The sequence below is a fragment of the Phyllostomus hastatus genome, unplaced genomic scaffold (genome assembly GCF_019186645.2).
Source record: "Phyllostomus hastatus isolate PE091 unplaced genomic scaffold, TTU_PhHast_1.1 phas_scaffold_585, whole genome shotgun sequence".
Classification (NCBI taxonomy): Eukaryota; Metazoa; Chordata; class Mammalia; order Chiroptera; family Phyllostomidae; genus Phyllostomus; species Phyllostomus hastatus.
Window position 1 is genome coordinate 28,334,574 of NW_025334037.1, and position 18,032 is coordinate 28,352,605.

An 18,032-nucleotide genomic window follows, 5' to 3' on the forward strand; every position below is an offset into this window, starting at 1 on the left:
CAACTCTGGGGGGCTGACACCAACAGTACCATTACGCATAAAACTGAGGAGGGACCACAAGGATGGTTCTGTTTGCTAACTAATAAAATAATAACATCCAAATACTCACTGCTATCACCATTAGGGCTCTGTACTGCTCATCTCCCAATCCACCATCTGCTCTAGCCTGCATGGCTAGATTTATCTAGTTAGCACAGAGACTGTCTGCTCCTTATTCAGGGTCCCAAGCCTGTTGCCAAGAAGATGACAATCTCCTCCTCCTTCCCTGGATTGACACATGATTCCATTTGGGGATACAGAACCAAAAAGAACTGTGGGAAGCTTTAGGAGTACGTCCATCTTGGTTTTCTAACCTTGGTGTTGGCACAACTCTTAGACAATAAAATGACAATTTAGACTATAACCATCAAAGGCAGAGAGAAAAGCAAAGTAAGGGAACCATATTAAATAGGACATGAAAATAAATAGGGAAGGAGATGGGATGCTGTGGACTTTGAGACAGCTTTGCAGTTACTATTTTATCCACATTTAATGTCTAAAAAATGCATGGTGGGTATTTTATGAAAGTATGCTTTTCTATCATGCTGTTACAAAAATCTAGCTCAAGTGTGTTAACATGCAATTCAGTCAAACATACAGAGCCTACGATGACCTTCAAAACACACTACCAACATAAAAAAATGCATTGTAGTGTTTACTCTCATACTAATTTCTAAGAGGGGCCAGGAGAAGGGAAGAGAGTATACATAAGGTTTTCCTTTTACTGGAAAGCTTGGCTTTAAGCCCCTGAAAAACTGGGCACATAAAACAAAAAGCATTTGTCAGCCTCAAGTCTAAGCCACTGTGTTTGTGTCTGTACTATATTATGATCATTCTGAGTCAACAGCCATCTCACAATTTGTCCCCTCCCTGCAACTCCATCCAATCTCACAACTGCTCCCGGTTACAGCAGTGAGCTCACAGATCTGCATGTAGCAAATGAAAAGAGAATGCTGAAAATTAAAACAGAGCTTCTCCAACAGCATGTCCTGCTTCAGAAATTGTGCAGCTAGTACCTAGCTTTCACTTCCACTCTAATGAAGGGGATGAGGTAGGCGCTCAGTGATTTGGTAGTTTCATTTCAGTGAGCACTGGGTGGTGTGTTTACAATTTCGTTCTTATTTCAAAGCTCCAATTAGCAACTTACATTTGCTGCTTGCTGTCTATTAATTTCCCACATGGAAATGGAAATGTTCAGTTACAATGGTGAGTGGTCAATGCTGTAGTTCTCTGTGCAGCTTCTTAGCAGGGGGAAATTTTGATGAGTCAATTTATATAAGGAGAAATTTCTTAAATCTCTGTTACTAGTTTTTTTGGGGCCACAGGAAGAAATGCACTAATGACAAGGACAACTCATCCTTTTTGACTCAACAATAATGTAATCAGGGAGAGAAAAAGGTGAAGTGAAATGTAGCTGAAGACGCTGGCGATCACTCACCACTAGAAGAAATCTTTGTTCCCCTCTCTGCCTTGCCTTACCACAGTGGTTCTCAAGCATCAGCCCACACCAGAATCATTTGAAGGGCTTATTAAAAACAGTGCCAGGCTAAGGCTTCAGAATTTGCATTTCTAACAAGTTTCCAGGTGTCTGATGCTGCTGGTCTGGGGCCAAACTTGAAAACTGCTGCCTTACCAACAGTCCTTGATCCTTAACCTGTAGATCCAGCAACCATCCTTCCCTTAAAAGTAAAACACAGGAGGAACAATGATGGAGCAGTTAGCTGTGCAGCAGAGAATGGAAATAAAGGCCAGAAAAGAAAGGATTTTTTCAAATCAAAACTGCTTAAGAGCTTCTGTGGGGCAGCTCCAGGGGAGGAAAAAAACAACACAGAAGACAGCAGGAAGCCATGTTCCAGACTCTGAAATGTAATCTCCTTCTAATTATAAATGATTTCCAAGTGAAAATGCCCTAGCAGGGAATGGGAGGGGTTAGAAATACTGATGCCTAAAAGAGCAGATGGCTCTGCCTTCCTATCAGTTCCATAAATTATAAACAAACACCTTGTACAAAGATTGATTTATTGCCTGTTGCTGGCAAGCCAGTGAGGTCATGGGACTGATTAGCAGGTGCAGTGCTTTTGCAAATGCAAAACCCAAAGGGGTTTAAATGGGCAGGAAAACTTCCTCTTGCTATCCCTGAGTCCCTCCTATTTCAGAATAAGACCTCCTGCACAGAGAGCTCCAAGTGACACTATATGCACTCCCCAAAGGAACCAGCTGTTACATTCCTGTGGTGTGATCTGCCCTACCCCACTCAGGGCACCCTAGTGACCCATGCTATTTACCCAGTAAGATTTACTGTAATTTGCAGTGAATCTAATGAGTTCCTTTTATTTTTTCAGGAAAACAGTTTCAATGTTTTGCATTTCAGGACTTACAAACTTCTAAACTCTTTATGGATAGTATCCTCAGTGAAGCAGGTGGCAAGAATGTTTAGCTTAACTCCAAAAATGATAAAAAACACAACTAGTCTTTATTCAGACCAACCAGAAAATACAAGCAGTTAAGAGCTAAAGACAGAAACCTCAGATAAAAGTGACTATCGTTCTGAGGGTGATGCCACGAAAAGGAGCAATGGTTGTCAGCAGATGTGTCCTAAACTCCTAGAATGCAGGTTTTCCCCAAGGCCAAAACTCTGAGAAAAATAGGGCTTTTAAAAGCAGAATTCTCACACCACACATGATTTAAGTGAGGGAGAAAGGCGAACCAAACCAAATGAGTCAATGAGCACATGATGCTCCCTGATTAGCTTATTAGGTTTTTCAGGAGCCATGATCAAAGAAAAGATGTAAGAAACAGAGCAGAATGATAGGAACCTGTAGCTGGAACAAGCTCAGAGGCTTGTACAAAAAAAATGTATGTTAAAGGCATCCAAAAAGGCCTGGTGATCTATGCTACTAGCACATTCAATGCCTTTGTTCTTCTGAATATTTTGCTTTTCTCTCAAGGAAAATGATCTCCAACTGGGTAGAAACAGCATGCTTAACAAGGATCAGAAGAAGCCCACTATAGATGAGGCAACAAGTTAAGGAAGCAACTGTCTTGTTTACATGAACATCACTCTCCAGAGATGAAAACATGTTTTCTCAGACTGCTGAAAACAGGGACAGGTGTGACTTTAGAATTATGGCCATACTGTCAAAGAATCACAGTGCAATTTCCAAGAAAAAGGCATGATAAAAATAGCTAATACTTATTGACCATTTACTATAGTAAATGCCAGGTACTATTCAGAGTGCCTGATATGTATTAACTAATTTAGTTCTCATAGCAATCCTATGAGGTTTGCACTTTCATAATCCCCATTAGGTAGACAAGGAAACACATTCTGTATACAAGGAAACTGAGCATGGAGAGATTAAGTAACAAGGTCACAGTACTAGAAGGTGGCTGAGCAGGGTCTTGAACCCGGATAGTGTAACTCAAGAATTCATGTGTTTGACTATCACAGGACAGCAGACAAGCAAAGTTATCAAAGAACTGACTCTCCACTCTCCCCTTGCTTATGGAAAAAAAAAAGAGAAGGAAAAAGAGCATCAAGACCAGATGTTTGTATAAAAAGTATAAGTAATTCCATGCCCTGGCTGGGTGTCTCAGTTGGAGAGTTATCCTGTATACCAAAAAGGTTGCAGGTTTGATTTCCAGTCAAGGCACATACCTAGGTTGCAGGTTTGTCCCCAGTTGGGGCGTGTGCAGGAGATAACCAATTGATGTTTCTCTCTTTTCCCTCCTCTCCCTTCCTTCCTCTCTCTCTAAAATCAATAAATATATCCTCAGATGAGGATAAAAAAAGTATAAGCAATTCCAATACTATTTAAACTGTTTCAGGCAAAGAAGAAAAACCTCCAAATTATAACACAAGCATAACACTGATTCCAAAACCCATAGATTTTAGAAACTAGAAAAGGGCAGATTCACTTCAAAAATATCAATGAAATAAACTTTAATTATTAGCGAGCCAAACAGTAAGGGAAGTAAACATTAAAGACGATATCATGAACCAGGGTAGGGTTTAAACATGGAATGTAAGGATGGGTTCGATAGTACAGAATCTATTAATATAATGATTAAAGGAGAGAAAACACATGATCCTCTCCACAGATGCAGAGAAGGCAGGACTAAATTCAATATCCATTCTTGATTAAAAAACAAAACAAAACAAAAAAAAACCTCAGTAAAATAGGCCTAGATGACTTTCTTTAAATGATAAGCTATTTCTATCTAGTTCAACCCAAAAACCAGCAATATGCTTACTGAGAAAAAGTTGGATGTTTTCCCATTAAAGTCAGGAACAATATGAGGATGACTGCTATTATTTAATATTGTTCTGAAGATAGCAGCCAATGCATTTAGACAAGAGAAAGAAATCACAGGTGTAAAACTAGGAATGGAGGAGGTGAAATGACTATTTATAAATAACACACTTAGAAAACACATGAGATTTAGATGATAACAACTAGTAAATAAACTCAGTAAGATAGTAAGCTTTTAAAATAAGCTTAGCCCTGGCTGGTGTGGCTCAGTGGATTGAGCACTGGCCTTCGAACTGAAAGGTTTCTGGTTTGATTCCCAGTCAGGGCACATGCCCGGGTTGTGGGCCACGTCCCTGGCTGGAGATGTGGGAGAGGCAAACGACCCAAGTTTCTCTTGCAGATTGATATTTCTCTCCCTCTTTCATTCTCCCTTTCCCTCTTTCTAAAAATAAATAAAAAGAAAATCTTTAAAAGTAAGCATATAGCAATATATTTAAGAAATGGGTAGGATCAAATGAAGAAAACCTTTAACATTCCTAAGAATACAAAAGAAACTTAGAGAAACTGAAAATCATATCATGTTCTTACACTGGAAGATATAAAGATATTGAATCTCCTTAAGTGAATTTACAAAGTTAATCCAATCTCAATAATTCTACTAACAGGATTTTTCAGGGGGGAAAAAACAAGGCAGTTTTAAAGTCCATGCATAAAAACAAAAACACTTGAGCAGGCAGGAAACTTTGGATTAAAAAAATAACAAGAGGAGACTAGTCCTACCAGATTCTAAAACATAAAGCCTCAAAATGTAAACCCATGTGGTACTCTCACAAGAGTAATCAGACAGATTACTGGAACAAAACAGCCTAGAAATACATCTAAATATACACAAGAAATTATTAACAGGATGAAAGTGACATCCCAAATCAATGGAGGCAAATGGATTATTCTATAAGTTGTCTGGGACAAATGAGCAGCCACGTAAAGGGAAAAGTTGGATCATACTTTGCTTCTTTAGGACTAGGTTAAATTTCTTAGTGAATCAAAGGTTAAAAGGTAAAAAACTAAAATATAAAAGTACTATCTGATCTTCCTAATGACGACACAAAATCTAGGAACCATAAAAGGAGTGCTGGATAATTTTGACTACTTAAATAAGTTCTGTAAGAAAAACAATCCTCAGCAAAGTAAAATACAAATGACAACTAAGAAATTCCTCTTATAATTTTCTCATTTATAAAGCTGTCCTGTAAAACCGATAAGGAAAAGGCCAGCAACACAATAGAAAAACAGGTAAATAAAGCACATGGATACCCCTGGCTGGTGTGGCTCAGTGGACTGAATGCCAGACTGCGAACCAAAGGGTCACTGGTTCGATTCCCAGTCAGGGCCCATACCTGGGTTGCGGGCCAGGTCCCCAGCAGGGGGAGTGCTACAGGCAACCACACATTGATGTTTCTCTCCCTCTCTTCCTCCCCCACTTCCCCTCTCTCTAAAAATTAATAAATAAAATTTTTTAAAAAAGCACATAGACAAGCCAAGAAAAGACTACACATTCAGTGTATGAAGAAGCACACGACCTGGTTTGCAATATGAGAAATTAAATGTAAAATACCTACATATCTTTTTTTTACCTATTAGATTTTCAGATATCTACTGAAAACATGATATATTGTATCATATTTGTTGTATCGAAAATACAACACTACATTTCACAAGTAGAGTTTAGGAAAACAGGCAGTCTCATAAACTGTAGATGGGAGTATAAATTGGCATTATCTGCTCAGAGGGTGATTTAGCAATACCTACTAAAATCACAAATATACATACTCTTCCTACAATTCCATTTCTAGGAATTTATCCTATAGGCATACTTGTACAAGTAACAAACTGCAAATGACAAACTGCATCATGGTTTGCATAACAAAAGACTGAATACAACTTAAAAGACCCTTATCAGAGAAGACTGGTTAAAAAATGATAGTACCTTTGAACAATGGAATACTAGGCAATTAAATAAAAAGAACAAGTAAACTCTTTATTATACAATGATATGAAAAGATCAAGATATATTATAAAGTAAAGAAAGCAAAGTGCAGAAAGAAGCATGTATAATATGCTGCCATTTGGGTTAAACAGAAGGTAGAAAAAGAGTCATTTGTATTTGCTTATATATACAATTGTGTGTGTGTGTGTGTGTGTGTGTGTGTGTGTGTGTGTGTATAAAATATTCTTGAAAAGACATACAAGAAACTGCTTACTACAGTTGCCTGTGGGGAGGAATGGTGGGTAGCTGGAAACAGGGCTGGTAAAATTTTCACTGTATAACCTTTTCTATTTTTAAAAGTTTTGAATGATGAATGTATTTAAAATCATAGTATTTCAGAGTATCATAAACAAAGTAAACAAAATAAAGCAACAACATAACTGAAATTATAGTGAACAAGATCTGGGCCAGAAATACAGAGATGAACAAGCAAATTGGTATTTAATAAGGGCAAGAGTGGAATGCAGTTGATTCCCAGAAAATGAAAGAGCAGATTATTGAACATGTGGGTTTTAAGTACTTAGAAATGATTGCTACTGAGGTTTCACTAAGAATAGGACATGAAAAATTAGCCTCATTTTCATTTTCTGATAAGGATATCAAGAGTGGCATATTGGAAAATGCCACAGAGAATTATCTTGATTATTTTAAGGCATCTGACAAAATCTTATAATACCTTGTAGATGAGACAGAAAAATGTGGGCTTCAGATGTGAACACCCAGCCCAGGCTGCTAATTCATGAACCAGAATCGACATAGAGGAAGCCCACAGTAACATACCACAAGGCTTGATGCAACGACCTAACTGATTCACCATTTTGCTAGCAGTCCAAAGAAGACAGAGAAAGCATGTTCATCAAGTTAGTGGGCAATGTAAGACTGAGAGAAAAAAATGACTCAACAGTTCAAATAGATGTTGAGAGACAAGAACTAGGAATTTCAATGGACACTATTAAGATAAAAAAACAAAACTGCTTTGGTTTTTTAAAAAATTCTAATTGCACCCTGGTCGGTGTAGCTCAGTGGATTGAGCACGGGCCTGCGAACCAAAGGATTGCCAGTTCGATTCCCAGTCAGGGCACATGCCTGGGTTGCAGGCCAGGTTCCCAGTAAGGGACACATGAGAGGCAACCACACATTTATGTTTCTCTCCCTCCCTTCCTTTCTCTCTAAAAATAAATAAATAAAATCCTTTAAAAAATTTCAAATTGCACAAGTAATTAACTACAGGATGGTAGTACCCTGGTTTATTAATTATCAAAGAATTTTAGGTTACTGCAAACTCAGTAATGGCTTCAGAAAAAATGCTGACCTTAGGCTGAACTAACGCAGTCTAAAGCATCACTGTACTATGCATTGGACAGCTCTCACCTAGAGCGTTTTACTCTGTTCTGGCCCCCCAAAACTCAAAGGGAAGATGAGCAGAATTAGTCAAGGACTTGGACACCAGACCAGTGGAAGTCTGGTCCGAAAAGAAAGATTTAAAGGGAAATTACAGTTTATCTTCAAATAGCTTAGAAGTCTGTCACTAAGAAGTAGCATCATTAGCCCTGGCTGGGTGACCCAGTTGGTTGGTGAGTTGTCCTGTACACCAAAAGGTTGTGAGTTTGATTCCCAGTAGGGGCATACAGAGGAGGCAACCAACTGATATTCCTCTCTCATGTTGATTTATTTTTTTTTAAATTGTACTTTTATTGTTTATGCTATTACAATTATCCCCACTTCTACCCTCTGCCCACTTTCACCCAGCATCCCCTCCGCTGTCTGTTTCCATGGGTCATGCATACATGTTCTTTGGCTACTCTCTTCACCTTTTTTCATTCCATACCACCCTCCCCTCCGAAAACTGTCAGTACGTTCCATGTATCTATGCTTCTTTTTCTATTTTGTTCGTTAGACTTCACATGTAAATGAGATCATATGGTATTTGTCTTTCAGGGACTGGCTTATTTCACTTAGCATAATTCCAGGTCTATCCATGCTGTTGCAAAAGGTAAGAGTTCCTTCTTCTTCTTCTTTTACTCCTGCATAGTATTCCATTGTGTAAATACACCACAGCTTTTTTATCCACTGATGAGCACTTAGGCTGTTTCCCGATCTTGACTATTATAAACAAATAATGCTGCTATAAACATAGGGTGCATATACCTTATTTAAAAAAAGATTTTATTTATTTACTTTTAGACAGAGGGGAAGAGAGGGAGAAACAGAGGGAGAGAAACATCAGTGTGTAGTTGCCTCTCATGTGCTCCCTCCTGGGGACCTGGCCTGCAACCCAGGCATGGGCCCTGACTGGAAATGGAACCAGTGACCCTTGGGTTCACAGGCCGGTGCTCAGTCTACTGAGCCACACCAGCCAAGGCTGCATATATTCTTTTGTACTTGTGTTTTAGAATTCTTAGGATATATTCCCAGAAGTGGAATTGCTGGGTCAAAAGCAGTTACATTTTTAATTTTTTGAGGAAACTCCATACTGTTTTCTACAGTGGCTGCACCAGCCTGCATTCCCACCAACAGTGCAGGAGCATTCCCTTTCCTCGCCAGAACTTGTTTGTTGATTTATTGACAGTAGCCATTCTGACAGGTGTGGTGATCTCACATCGATTTTTCTCCCCTCGCCCTTCCTCTCCCTCTAAAATCAATAAAAACATATCCTTGAGTGGAGGTTAAAAAAAGTTGTTTTAAAAAGAGGCATCATTAGACTTATCCTATGGAGATTCAAAGGTAGAACTAGGACTAATGGGAGGAACTGACAACATGGTATAAGAAATGGTGACTTAATACAAGAAAGAAGATCTTAGCCATGGATTTAGCAGTGATGGATTAGGCATTTTCACCAGTGTGAATTACCATCAGAAGTACTCAAGCAGATGAAGGGAAGAAGATATCTGCCTGTGATACATACAATAAGGCCTTAATTTCCAACAGTTACAAAGAACTCATAAAAACTCGACACCAAAAAGGGGGCAAACAGTCCAATTAAAAAATGGGCAGAGGACCTGAACAGACCCTTCTTCAAAGATGACACACAGACGGCCCATAGACATATGGAAAGATGTTCAACATAGCTAATAATGAGAGAAATTCGATTTGAAACCACACTGAGATTATCACCTCACACCTATCAGAATGGCAGTCATCAATAAATCAATAAACAAGTGTTGGCAAAAATGTGGAGAGAAGGGAATCCTAGTGCACTGTTAGTGCAAATCAGATTGGTGCAGTTACTATGAAAAATACTATGGAGTTCTTCAAAAAAATTAAAAGTGGAACTGCCTTATGACCCCGAGTTTCCACTTCTGGGTATACAACCCCCAAAACACAAAACGTTACTTTGAAAGAACACATGCACCCCTATGCTCATCTAGACATTACTTACAATCGCCAAGGTATGACAGTGATCCAAGTGCCCATCAATAGAAGAGTGGATAAAGAAGCTCTCCCTCTCTCTCTCTCCCTCTCTCTCTCTCTCCCACACACACACACACACACACACACACACACACACACTGGAATATTACTCAGCCATAAAAAAAGAGAAGGAAACCTTAACATTTGTGCAGCATGGATGGACCTAATGCGTATTTTGTTAAGTGAAATGAGGTACCACATGATTTAACTTATATATGGAATCTAAAGAGCAAAATAAATGAACAAACAAAACAGAAACAGAATCACAGATACAGAGGGCAGACTGATGGCTGCCAAAGAGATAGTGAACTAGGGGGCTGGCTGAAAAAGGTGAAGGGATTGAGAAGTAAAAATTGGTAGTTATGAAGTAGTTACTTGGATGTCAAGTACAACATAGGAAAAACAGTCAGTAATATTATAATAACTATGTATAGTGCCAGGTGGGTACTTGAAATACCAGGGGGACCACTTTGTAAAGTTTATGATTATCTAACCACTATGCTATACACCTGAAACTAATACAAAGTAATATTGAAGGTAAAAAAAAAAAAGAAAAATATTCAGGTAGAGGCTGAATTGCCACTTCTCAGGAATGTGTAAGAGTCCTTCATTACACAGAAAGTGAAATGAGTTGTCTGAAATGTCATTTTTCCAATTAAAACAACTGGGACATGGGACTGCAGACCTCCCTAGAGGCTGGGAAACAAGACTGTCAGACAGACGTATTTGTAAACATGTGTAAACATATGCACGTGTCAATCATGATCTTCCACTCCATTCCATTCAGATCTGGATTAATAAATGAGTTTAACATCACTATAGTCTTTCTTCACGGGTCACAAGGTCAGCTCGCAGTTCCTACACTCCCTTCTCTTTCTCTCGGTTCCACCTAAGCTTTTTTTTTTTTTTAAATGTGCCCCAGGCATGAACCAGCTCTGGCCACCAACGCAGGCAACAAGCTAGGATGAACTAAGGACTGTACAACTGCTTTGCCCCTGACTGATATAAGAGCAACACCACCAATCAGGTGTGTCCTTGCCAATTGCCAGGGGGTTCCGCCTAAACTTCCAGGCTTTGAACAATGAACTACTCGTCAATAAACTTCCCAGGGCACAGACATCTACGTTTCTGTGTCCACCTCAGTATTGTTCCTAGTAGTATACCTACCATTGTTTGCTGCTCTATCCATGTTTGGTGAATTGCTTAACTGAGAGCCACAGAAACGGCACATGGTAATCAGCTCCTCAATAAGATAATGAAAAGTCTAGTGTACACGGGTTTCTGAGTTCTGGCTCACCAGTAAGAGATACCCCTTCCACTAGTACCCCAAGTTCTACCTTGGCTTACCATTACTGATTTCTGGGAGGTCAAATTTAGTGAAGTCCCACCACTGGAGCCGGTAGGTAGTATTGGCAATATTACTGGCCACAGCAGACTGTCCATCACCAATCACTGCTCCTGGTGGGGGAAAAGACAAAGAGCACATTACAGCATTTATCTACTTGTCTCCACTGGGAACGTAAGTCAATATAGTACTGTGATTAGGAGAAGAGAAGGAAGAAGAACCATACTACGGTTGAAGAAGGCTGGTGAGTCCCACCTGTCAAGTCCCTATCTCAAAGAGAAACCAGACATATTTGTAAAGAACAATTCTCTGTGGAAATATGGTCCCATTTATCAGCCCCTCCCATTATTAGCATTTACTTGTGCCAACGATGTGGCAGATACTGTATATATTCTGTCTAGTAAGCTCACAATCTAAAAGACACAGATGAATTTTCATAACAATGTGAGAAACAAAAAGTAAAAAAAAAAGTGAGGGGACACCATTAACACAGAAAAGCATTTTAGCCCCAGGGTGTCTCTGTAGTAAGCAGCACTCTTTGGGAGAAAGCATCTCCTCCTTAATACACTGACCTCCCCAATAAAACATCTCAAAAGGAGGCTTCCTCCAGGGGAGAGGCAGTCACCATACAGCTGATTGGATAGATAGAAACAGTAAAAAACAAATGAGGCAATATTTGCTAATTTCTTCTGTAACCCTGTCATGTAACAGAAGAAATTTCTAAGTCTAGCTTTTCAGCATAAAAATATTTTTATTAAGATATTTTATAACCCCACCCCCACCCTACCCCACCCTACCCCACCCTATGAGAACGTCCTTGAATACAGATTTACCTGTAACATCTCACAGTTTAACTTTCCTTGAGATATATACTTATGTATGACATGTTTCCCTTGGTTACCAATTAAATAAAAAATGGATTTTTTTTATAACAGTATGACACTTTAATTTGCAGTTGTATTTCATTTACATGAACATGTCATTTCCTCCTCCTCCTTCCAAGGTGCATTTCATACACAACCACCCTTCTAATCAGACGGAGCCAAACCCCTCTGGGGAGAGCATCCTTGTGAGCTCGACAACCTAAATGGTATTCTCTGCTGCAAACCAATTCCTACTCCGAGAAACTAAACTTATTAGAGCTTACTAGCTTGGGACAGTGGACAATTTTATACCTACATTCTTCAGTATCATTGCATTTCTCTTTGGCATATCACCACAAAAGGGTCTTGCCATCTGTTTCTTCTTCTTCTTTTTTTTCTTTTAACTTTTAGAGAACTGCATTTATTGCTCTGCTACTCCTGGTGTTTTCCAATTCTTTCCTCAAATGGTCAAGAGATTGTTCAGATCAAGAGATAGAAAATGTTTCTATACAAGCCATGAAATATTAGAAAAGTACTCTTCTCTAGTTGCTGCAGGCCACGGCATGAGTAGACTTTTCTACATTAGTTTACTGATAGCGTTCTCGTCCCAGTTTCAATTTGTAAAGAAAGGTACAAATACTGTAACAGCTCATTTCCAAGATGGTGATACTTCTAGGTTATGTGTTCTCAACATGGGCATTATCGACCTCATGGGGATGAAAACTAGCTCATGGGGGAAAAAAATCTTAGTACAACTGCTAGTTCCCTTCCTAAGTACTGCAGTATATAAACAGATATACAGCATATCTGTGATATTAAAATTTCACGGGCATAGAGAATATTAGAAAAAAATATATCTAAAGAGGCTCCTCAGGAGGATAATAATGAAACAGAGGTTGAGAAATACTGTTCTAGAGAACAATACCCCCCAAACAACACACTCTTTAAAATCTTACAGATTCAAAGACATAGACCCAAGTGGTCATGATTTCCCTAGGGCCTGAGGAAGACAGTATTTGGGGGTGCTGTCAATGAGTCCACTGACCTCAAACCCCTATTGAGGGTCCTACAGCACATCCCTCAATGAGGTAAATACCTGTCCTTCCTTTTAACCTTTACAGAAAATTCAATAATAATTACATCTGATAGGAAACTTTTGCTAAAATTCTAGTTCATGAGGAGATTAAGATTCCTATAGGACTTTCTTAATAGGAACTTTCTTGATTTTTATAGGTCTCCTTGATAATGAAAACCATTTTTCAATTCTAAGGTCTTCCCAGGACTATACCTTTACCTTAGTGGCCAAAGGCCTACTAAATGTTTGGGTTTTTAATAGGGTGATACTTTTCTTCCTGATGTCCTCAGTATTCTGGCACTACTGGCAGAAACCGGCTTGGTCGGCCTGCACTGCCCAGGATAGAATTATTCAGTTTCACTCTCACCCAAGCTCAATTCCACTGAGCTTATGAACTGTTCCCCTGGCTTGCTTATCTGATGGTTGACATCTCCCTTTGACCACTAGTCTCTCTCAAATTACTTTAGTTCCTTATCATTTCCTTCCACTTCTCATAGAAAAAAAAACACATAACCTAAAATGGAAGAAGGTGAAGTTGATTTTCTCAGTATATGATGAACAAAATGCAAGTTGCTAAAAGAAGGTAGAAAATAAATTGAAGAAACAAACCCCATATTCTAGGAGCTTAAAATATGGGAGAGAAGATGAGAGCTACGAACTGAAAAACACTTAAGGAAAATACCAGATGCTTTACGAATTGTGGACCTGCAACTGGGAACACAAATGATTAAGACTCCAATTCACAGCTCCAGAAGCATCCTGTGCATGCCTCAAGAAGCATCTCCTGGAGAACATCTGTGCAATAAAATAAATGTGTGTGGAAGAGACTGGGGAGGTGTTTTCTGCCAATGGTGCCAGAGTGCTGAGAAGCAAAGAAGCCTGGCACCAGAGAGAGTCAGGTTTCAGTGCCATATAAACATAGATTAAGGAGCTAAAGATGCCAGCGACAGATTAGAGCATTGTCGCCAGGTTCTCTTCTGCAAGAATTACAGGCCAACCAAGCCTGTCTTTCAGAATATCAGAAGGAAAAAGTATTACCCTATTAAAAAACCCAACCATTTAGTAGGCCTCTGGCCACTAAGGTGAAAGTATAGGAAATGTGCCAGGATGAGTTAATGGACTGAGCTACAAAGTATTTATACAGGAGGCACTTAACCTCAGAAACCAAATCCTGAGACTGCTGAGGGATTTCTGAGGCCACAAGATTTTCTCAGTAACTGAATGGAACAAGCCTCAGGTTTTTCAACCTCTGCTGTTGATATTTGGGCCAGATGATTCTTTATTTAGGGGGGTATGGTGGGTCTCGTGCATTGTAGGATATGTAGCAGCATGCCTGACTACTACTACTACTACTACTACTACTACTACTACTACCACCACCTGCAACTTACAGAGCTGTTGGGAGAACTTAGAAACAAATGTAATGTGATGGCAAATAGCAAATGTCTATTAAATGACCACTTTTAAAATTAATTTTGATCATTTACTCCAGTCTCTGTATGCTTTTCCTCAATGGGTACAGCTCTGTAATCAACAACTCACAGAAGTCCTTTTGTAAGAGACTGCCCCAAATAATGCGCCAGCACCAAGAGAGAAAAGTACTTCATTTTAGAATTAAGGTCAAATGTCTAAGCCCTGCACTCTTTACAAAGTATGCTGTCAGACTTTGTAAAGAGTCCACGAGGGAATTTAAATAGAAATCAGTAATAAAAAGATAACTGGAAAATCCTAAAATACTTGGAAATTAAGCAACTCTTTATGTAACACATGGCTCAAAGAAGACATCTCTAGAGAAATTTTAAATATTTTGAGCCCTGACTCATGTGGTTCAGTGGGTTGGGCGTCATCCCACAGACCAAAAGGTCACCGGTTCGATTCCAGGTCAGGGCACATGCCTGGGTTGTGGGCCAGGTCCCCAGCTGGAGGTGTGTGAGAGGCAACTGATAGATGTTTCTCTCACACATACATGTTTTTCTCCCTCTCTTTCTCCCTCCCTTCCCTTCTTTCTAAAAATAAATAAATAAAATATTTTTTAAATTATGAAAAAAATATTTCAAACTAAATGAAAATACAACTTATTAAAATCTAGGGGTGCAACACAAGCAGTGCAAAAGGGGACATTTACCACATTGAATGAATATATTAGAAAAGAAGAAATATCTATTGTAAAATCAATAACTTAACCTTCTACCTTAGGAAATGGAAAAAAGAGCAGATGAAACCCAAAGTAGGCAGAAGAAGAGAAATAAATAAAAATTAGACAGAAATCAATGAAACTGCAAACAAGAAATCAATAGAGAAAAAATATTAATGAAAACAAAAGCTAGTTCTTTGGAAAGATCAATAAAATCAATAAACCTCTAGCCAGGCTAAGAACAAAAGCGGGGAAACACGAATTATTAACATCAGAAACAAAAGCAGGGCCATGACTACCAATCCTATAGACACCAGAAGGATAATGAAGGACTATTATAAACAATGACGCATGCAGATCTGATAACCTAGATCACAGGTGGCAAACGCAAGGTCCAAGAGCCAAATCCAGCCCTCTACCTTGTTTCTACCCAGAGGCAGCGCCAAGTTCCTTGCCCCTAATTAAGGAGTAGTTACATTTATGTAGTCCTAAAATTACATTTGGCCCTTTGAAGGCAACCCCAAGGTAGATGTGGCCCCCGGTGAAAATGAGTTTGACACCCCTGACCTAGATGAAACAGGCCAATTCCTTGAAAGACACATCCTACCAAAATTTACACAAGAAGAAGCAGATATTATGAATAGGCCTATATCTATTAAATTGATTCAATCATTAATAACTTCCCAAGATGGAAAGCACCTAGGCCCAGGCAGGTCCACTGGTAAGTTCTACCAAACATCTAAGGAAGAAATTCTATCAAATCTCTACATTCCGTTCCAGAAAACAGAAGTAGGAATACTTTCTGACTCATTCTATGAGGCCAGTGTTGCTGCAATATTGAAACCAGATAAAGCCATTGAAGGAAAACCCCCCCCCCCTACAGATTAGTATCTCTCATGAACATACATAGAAGCAAAAATCCTCAACAAGGTATTAGCAAATCAAATCCAAAAAATGTATTTAAAAATATATATTATGATGCAAGTGAGATTTACCCCAGTTGTGCAAGCCTGATTTCACTTTTGAAAATCAATTAATATGATCTACCACATCAACAGGATAATGAAAAAACTTATAATCATATGAATACACACAGGAAAAGCATTTGAAAAAACCTGAGCCTATTGATGATAAAATCTATCAACAAACCAGGAAGAGAAAACTTCCTCAATTTGATAAAAGCCTACAGCTAAAAGTATACAAGTGCATGGTGGCAGAGGATGATCTGACTGTAGGTGGTGGGCACACAGTGCAGTGTGCACACCATGTGTCATAGAAATGTGCACTGGAAACCTCTCTAACCTTATTAACCAATGTCACTCCAATAAATTAATTAAAAAAGAGAAACTAACATTCAACTCTTGCTATAGCAAATGCTACATGCCATTTTTAAGAGCAGTAGAAAACTTAACCATCCTTTTGCTTTCTTGAGTCATTAAATCTGTGGTGCTGATAATAAAATAAAGCCATAAGTAATGTGAAAAACTATGTTTTTCCCCTGACTGGGAACAAACAAGGGTCTTTCCTCTTACCACTCCTCTTCAATATTGTACTGGAAGTCCTAGCTAGTGCAATAAAACAAGAAAAGTAATAAATAAGAGGTATACAGATTGGAGAAGAAGAAATAAAACTGTTCTTATTTACAGATGATATGATTGCCTATGAAGAAAATCCCGAATAATAAAAAAATTAACTCCTGGAACAATTAAGCCATTATATCAAGGTTGCAGTATACAAGTTTAATATACAAAAAGTCAACTGCTTTACTATACACCAGCAATGAGGAAATGGATAATTGGAATTTGAAATTAAAAATACAATACCATTTATATTAGACCAAATAAAAAGAAACACTTAGGTATAAATAAAAAAAATTATGCATAAGATCTATATGATAAAAACTACAAAACTCAGATAAATCACAAAAGACCAAAGAGATTTCCAGTAATATTGGGAAGACAGTCCACGTTCATAGACAGGGAGACTAAATAATGTTAAGATGTTAATTCTTCCCGACTGGATCTATACAGTCAATGTAATCCCAATCAAAATCCCGGAACACTACTTTGTGAATACTGACAAACTGATCCCAAAGTTTATCTGGAAAGGCAAAAATATCCAGAACAGCTAACACAATACGCAAGGAAAGAACACAGTTGGAGGACTGACACGATCTGACTTCAAGACTTACCCTAAAGCTAAAGAAATGGAGATAGTGAGGACTTGGCTAAAGAACAGACAAATAGATCAATGGAACAGAATGAAAAGCCCCAAAATAACCCCACATTAATATAGTCAACAGGTCTTTGACAGAGGTTAAAAGGCAATTATTCAATAAAGAAATAATCTTTTCAACAAATGGTATTGAAACAACTGAATACCTACATGCCAAAAAAATGAATCTAGACACAAGCCTTACACTTTTCAAAAATTAACTGAAATTGAACCATAAACCTGGACATGAAACAAAAAACTACAACATTCCTAGGAGAAAATCTATATGACCTTGGTTTGGGCAAAGACTTTTAAGAATAACACCAAAAGCGCAATCCATGAAAGAAAAAGTTGACGAGTTTGACTTCAATAAAGTTCGACTTTTCTGTGAAATTAAGACTGCTCTATAAAAAGAGACACTATTAAAAGAGAATGAAAAGACCAGCAATAGACTGGGAAAAAAATCTTTGGAAAATACTTACCTGATAAAGAACTGGCATCTAAAATATACAAATAACGCTTAAAATGCAACACTAAAAAGAAGAACCTGACTTTAAAAATGGACAAAGTATCTGAACAGACACCTCATTAAAGAAAATACAAATGGCAAATAAGCATACAAAAAGATGCTCAACATCATTCCCCATTGGG

The 18,032-nt window shown here is 38.4% G+C and overlaps 1 protein-coding gene and 1 pseudogene across 6 annotated transcripts in view; both read right to left on the minus strand.

Annotated features, from left to right (window-relative positions):
* AMBRA1 (autophagy and beclin 1 regulator 1) overlaps positions 1-18,032 on the minus strand; it is a 178,686-nt gene that overhangs the window by 33,335 nt on the left and 127,319 nt on the right. For all 6 annotated transcript variants that reach the window (XM_045825364.1, XM_045825366.1, XM_045825367.1 and 3 more), the window contains one exon: positions 11,098-11,208. In XM_045825364.1, coding sequence (XP_045681320.1) covers positions 11,098-11,208 — 111 coding nt within the window. The remainder of the gene's footprint in view (positions 1-11,097; positions 11,209-18,032) is intronic.
* LOC123810265 lies at positions 10,660-10,804 on the minus strand (annotated as a pseudogene).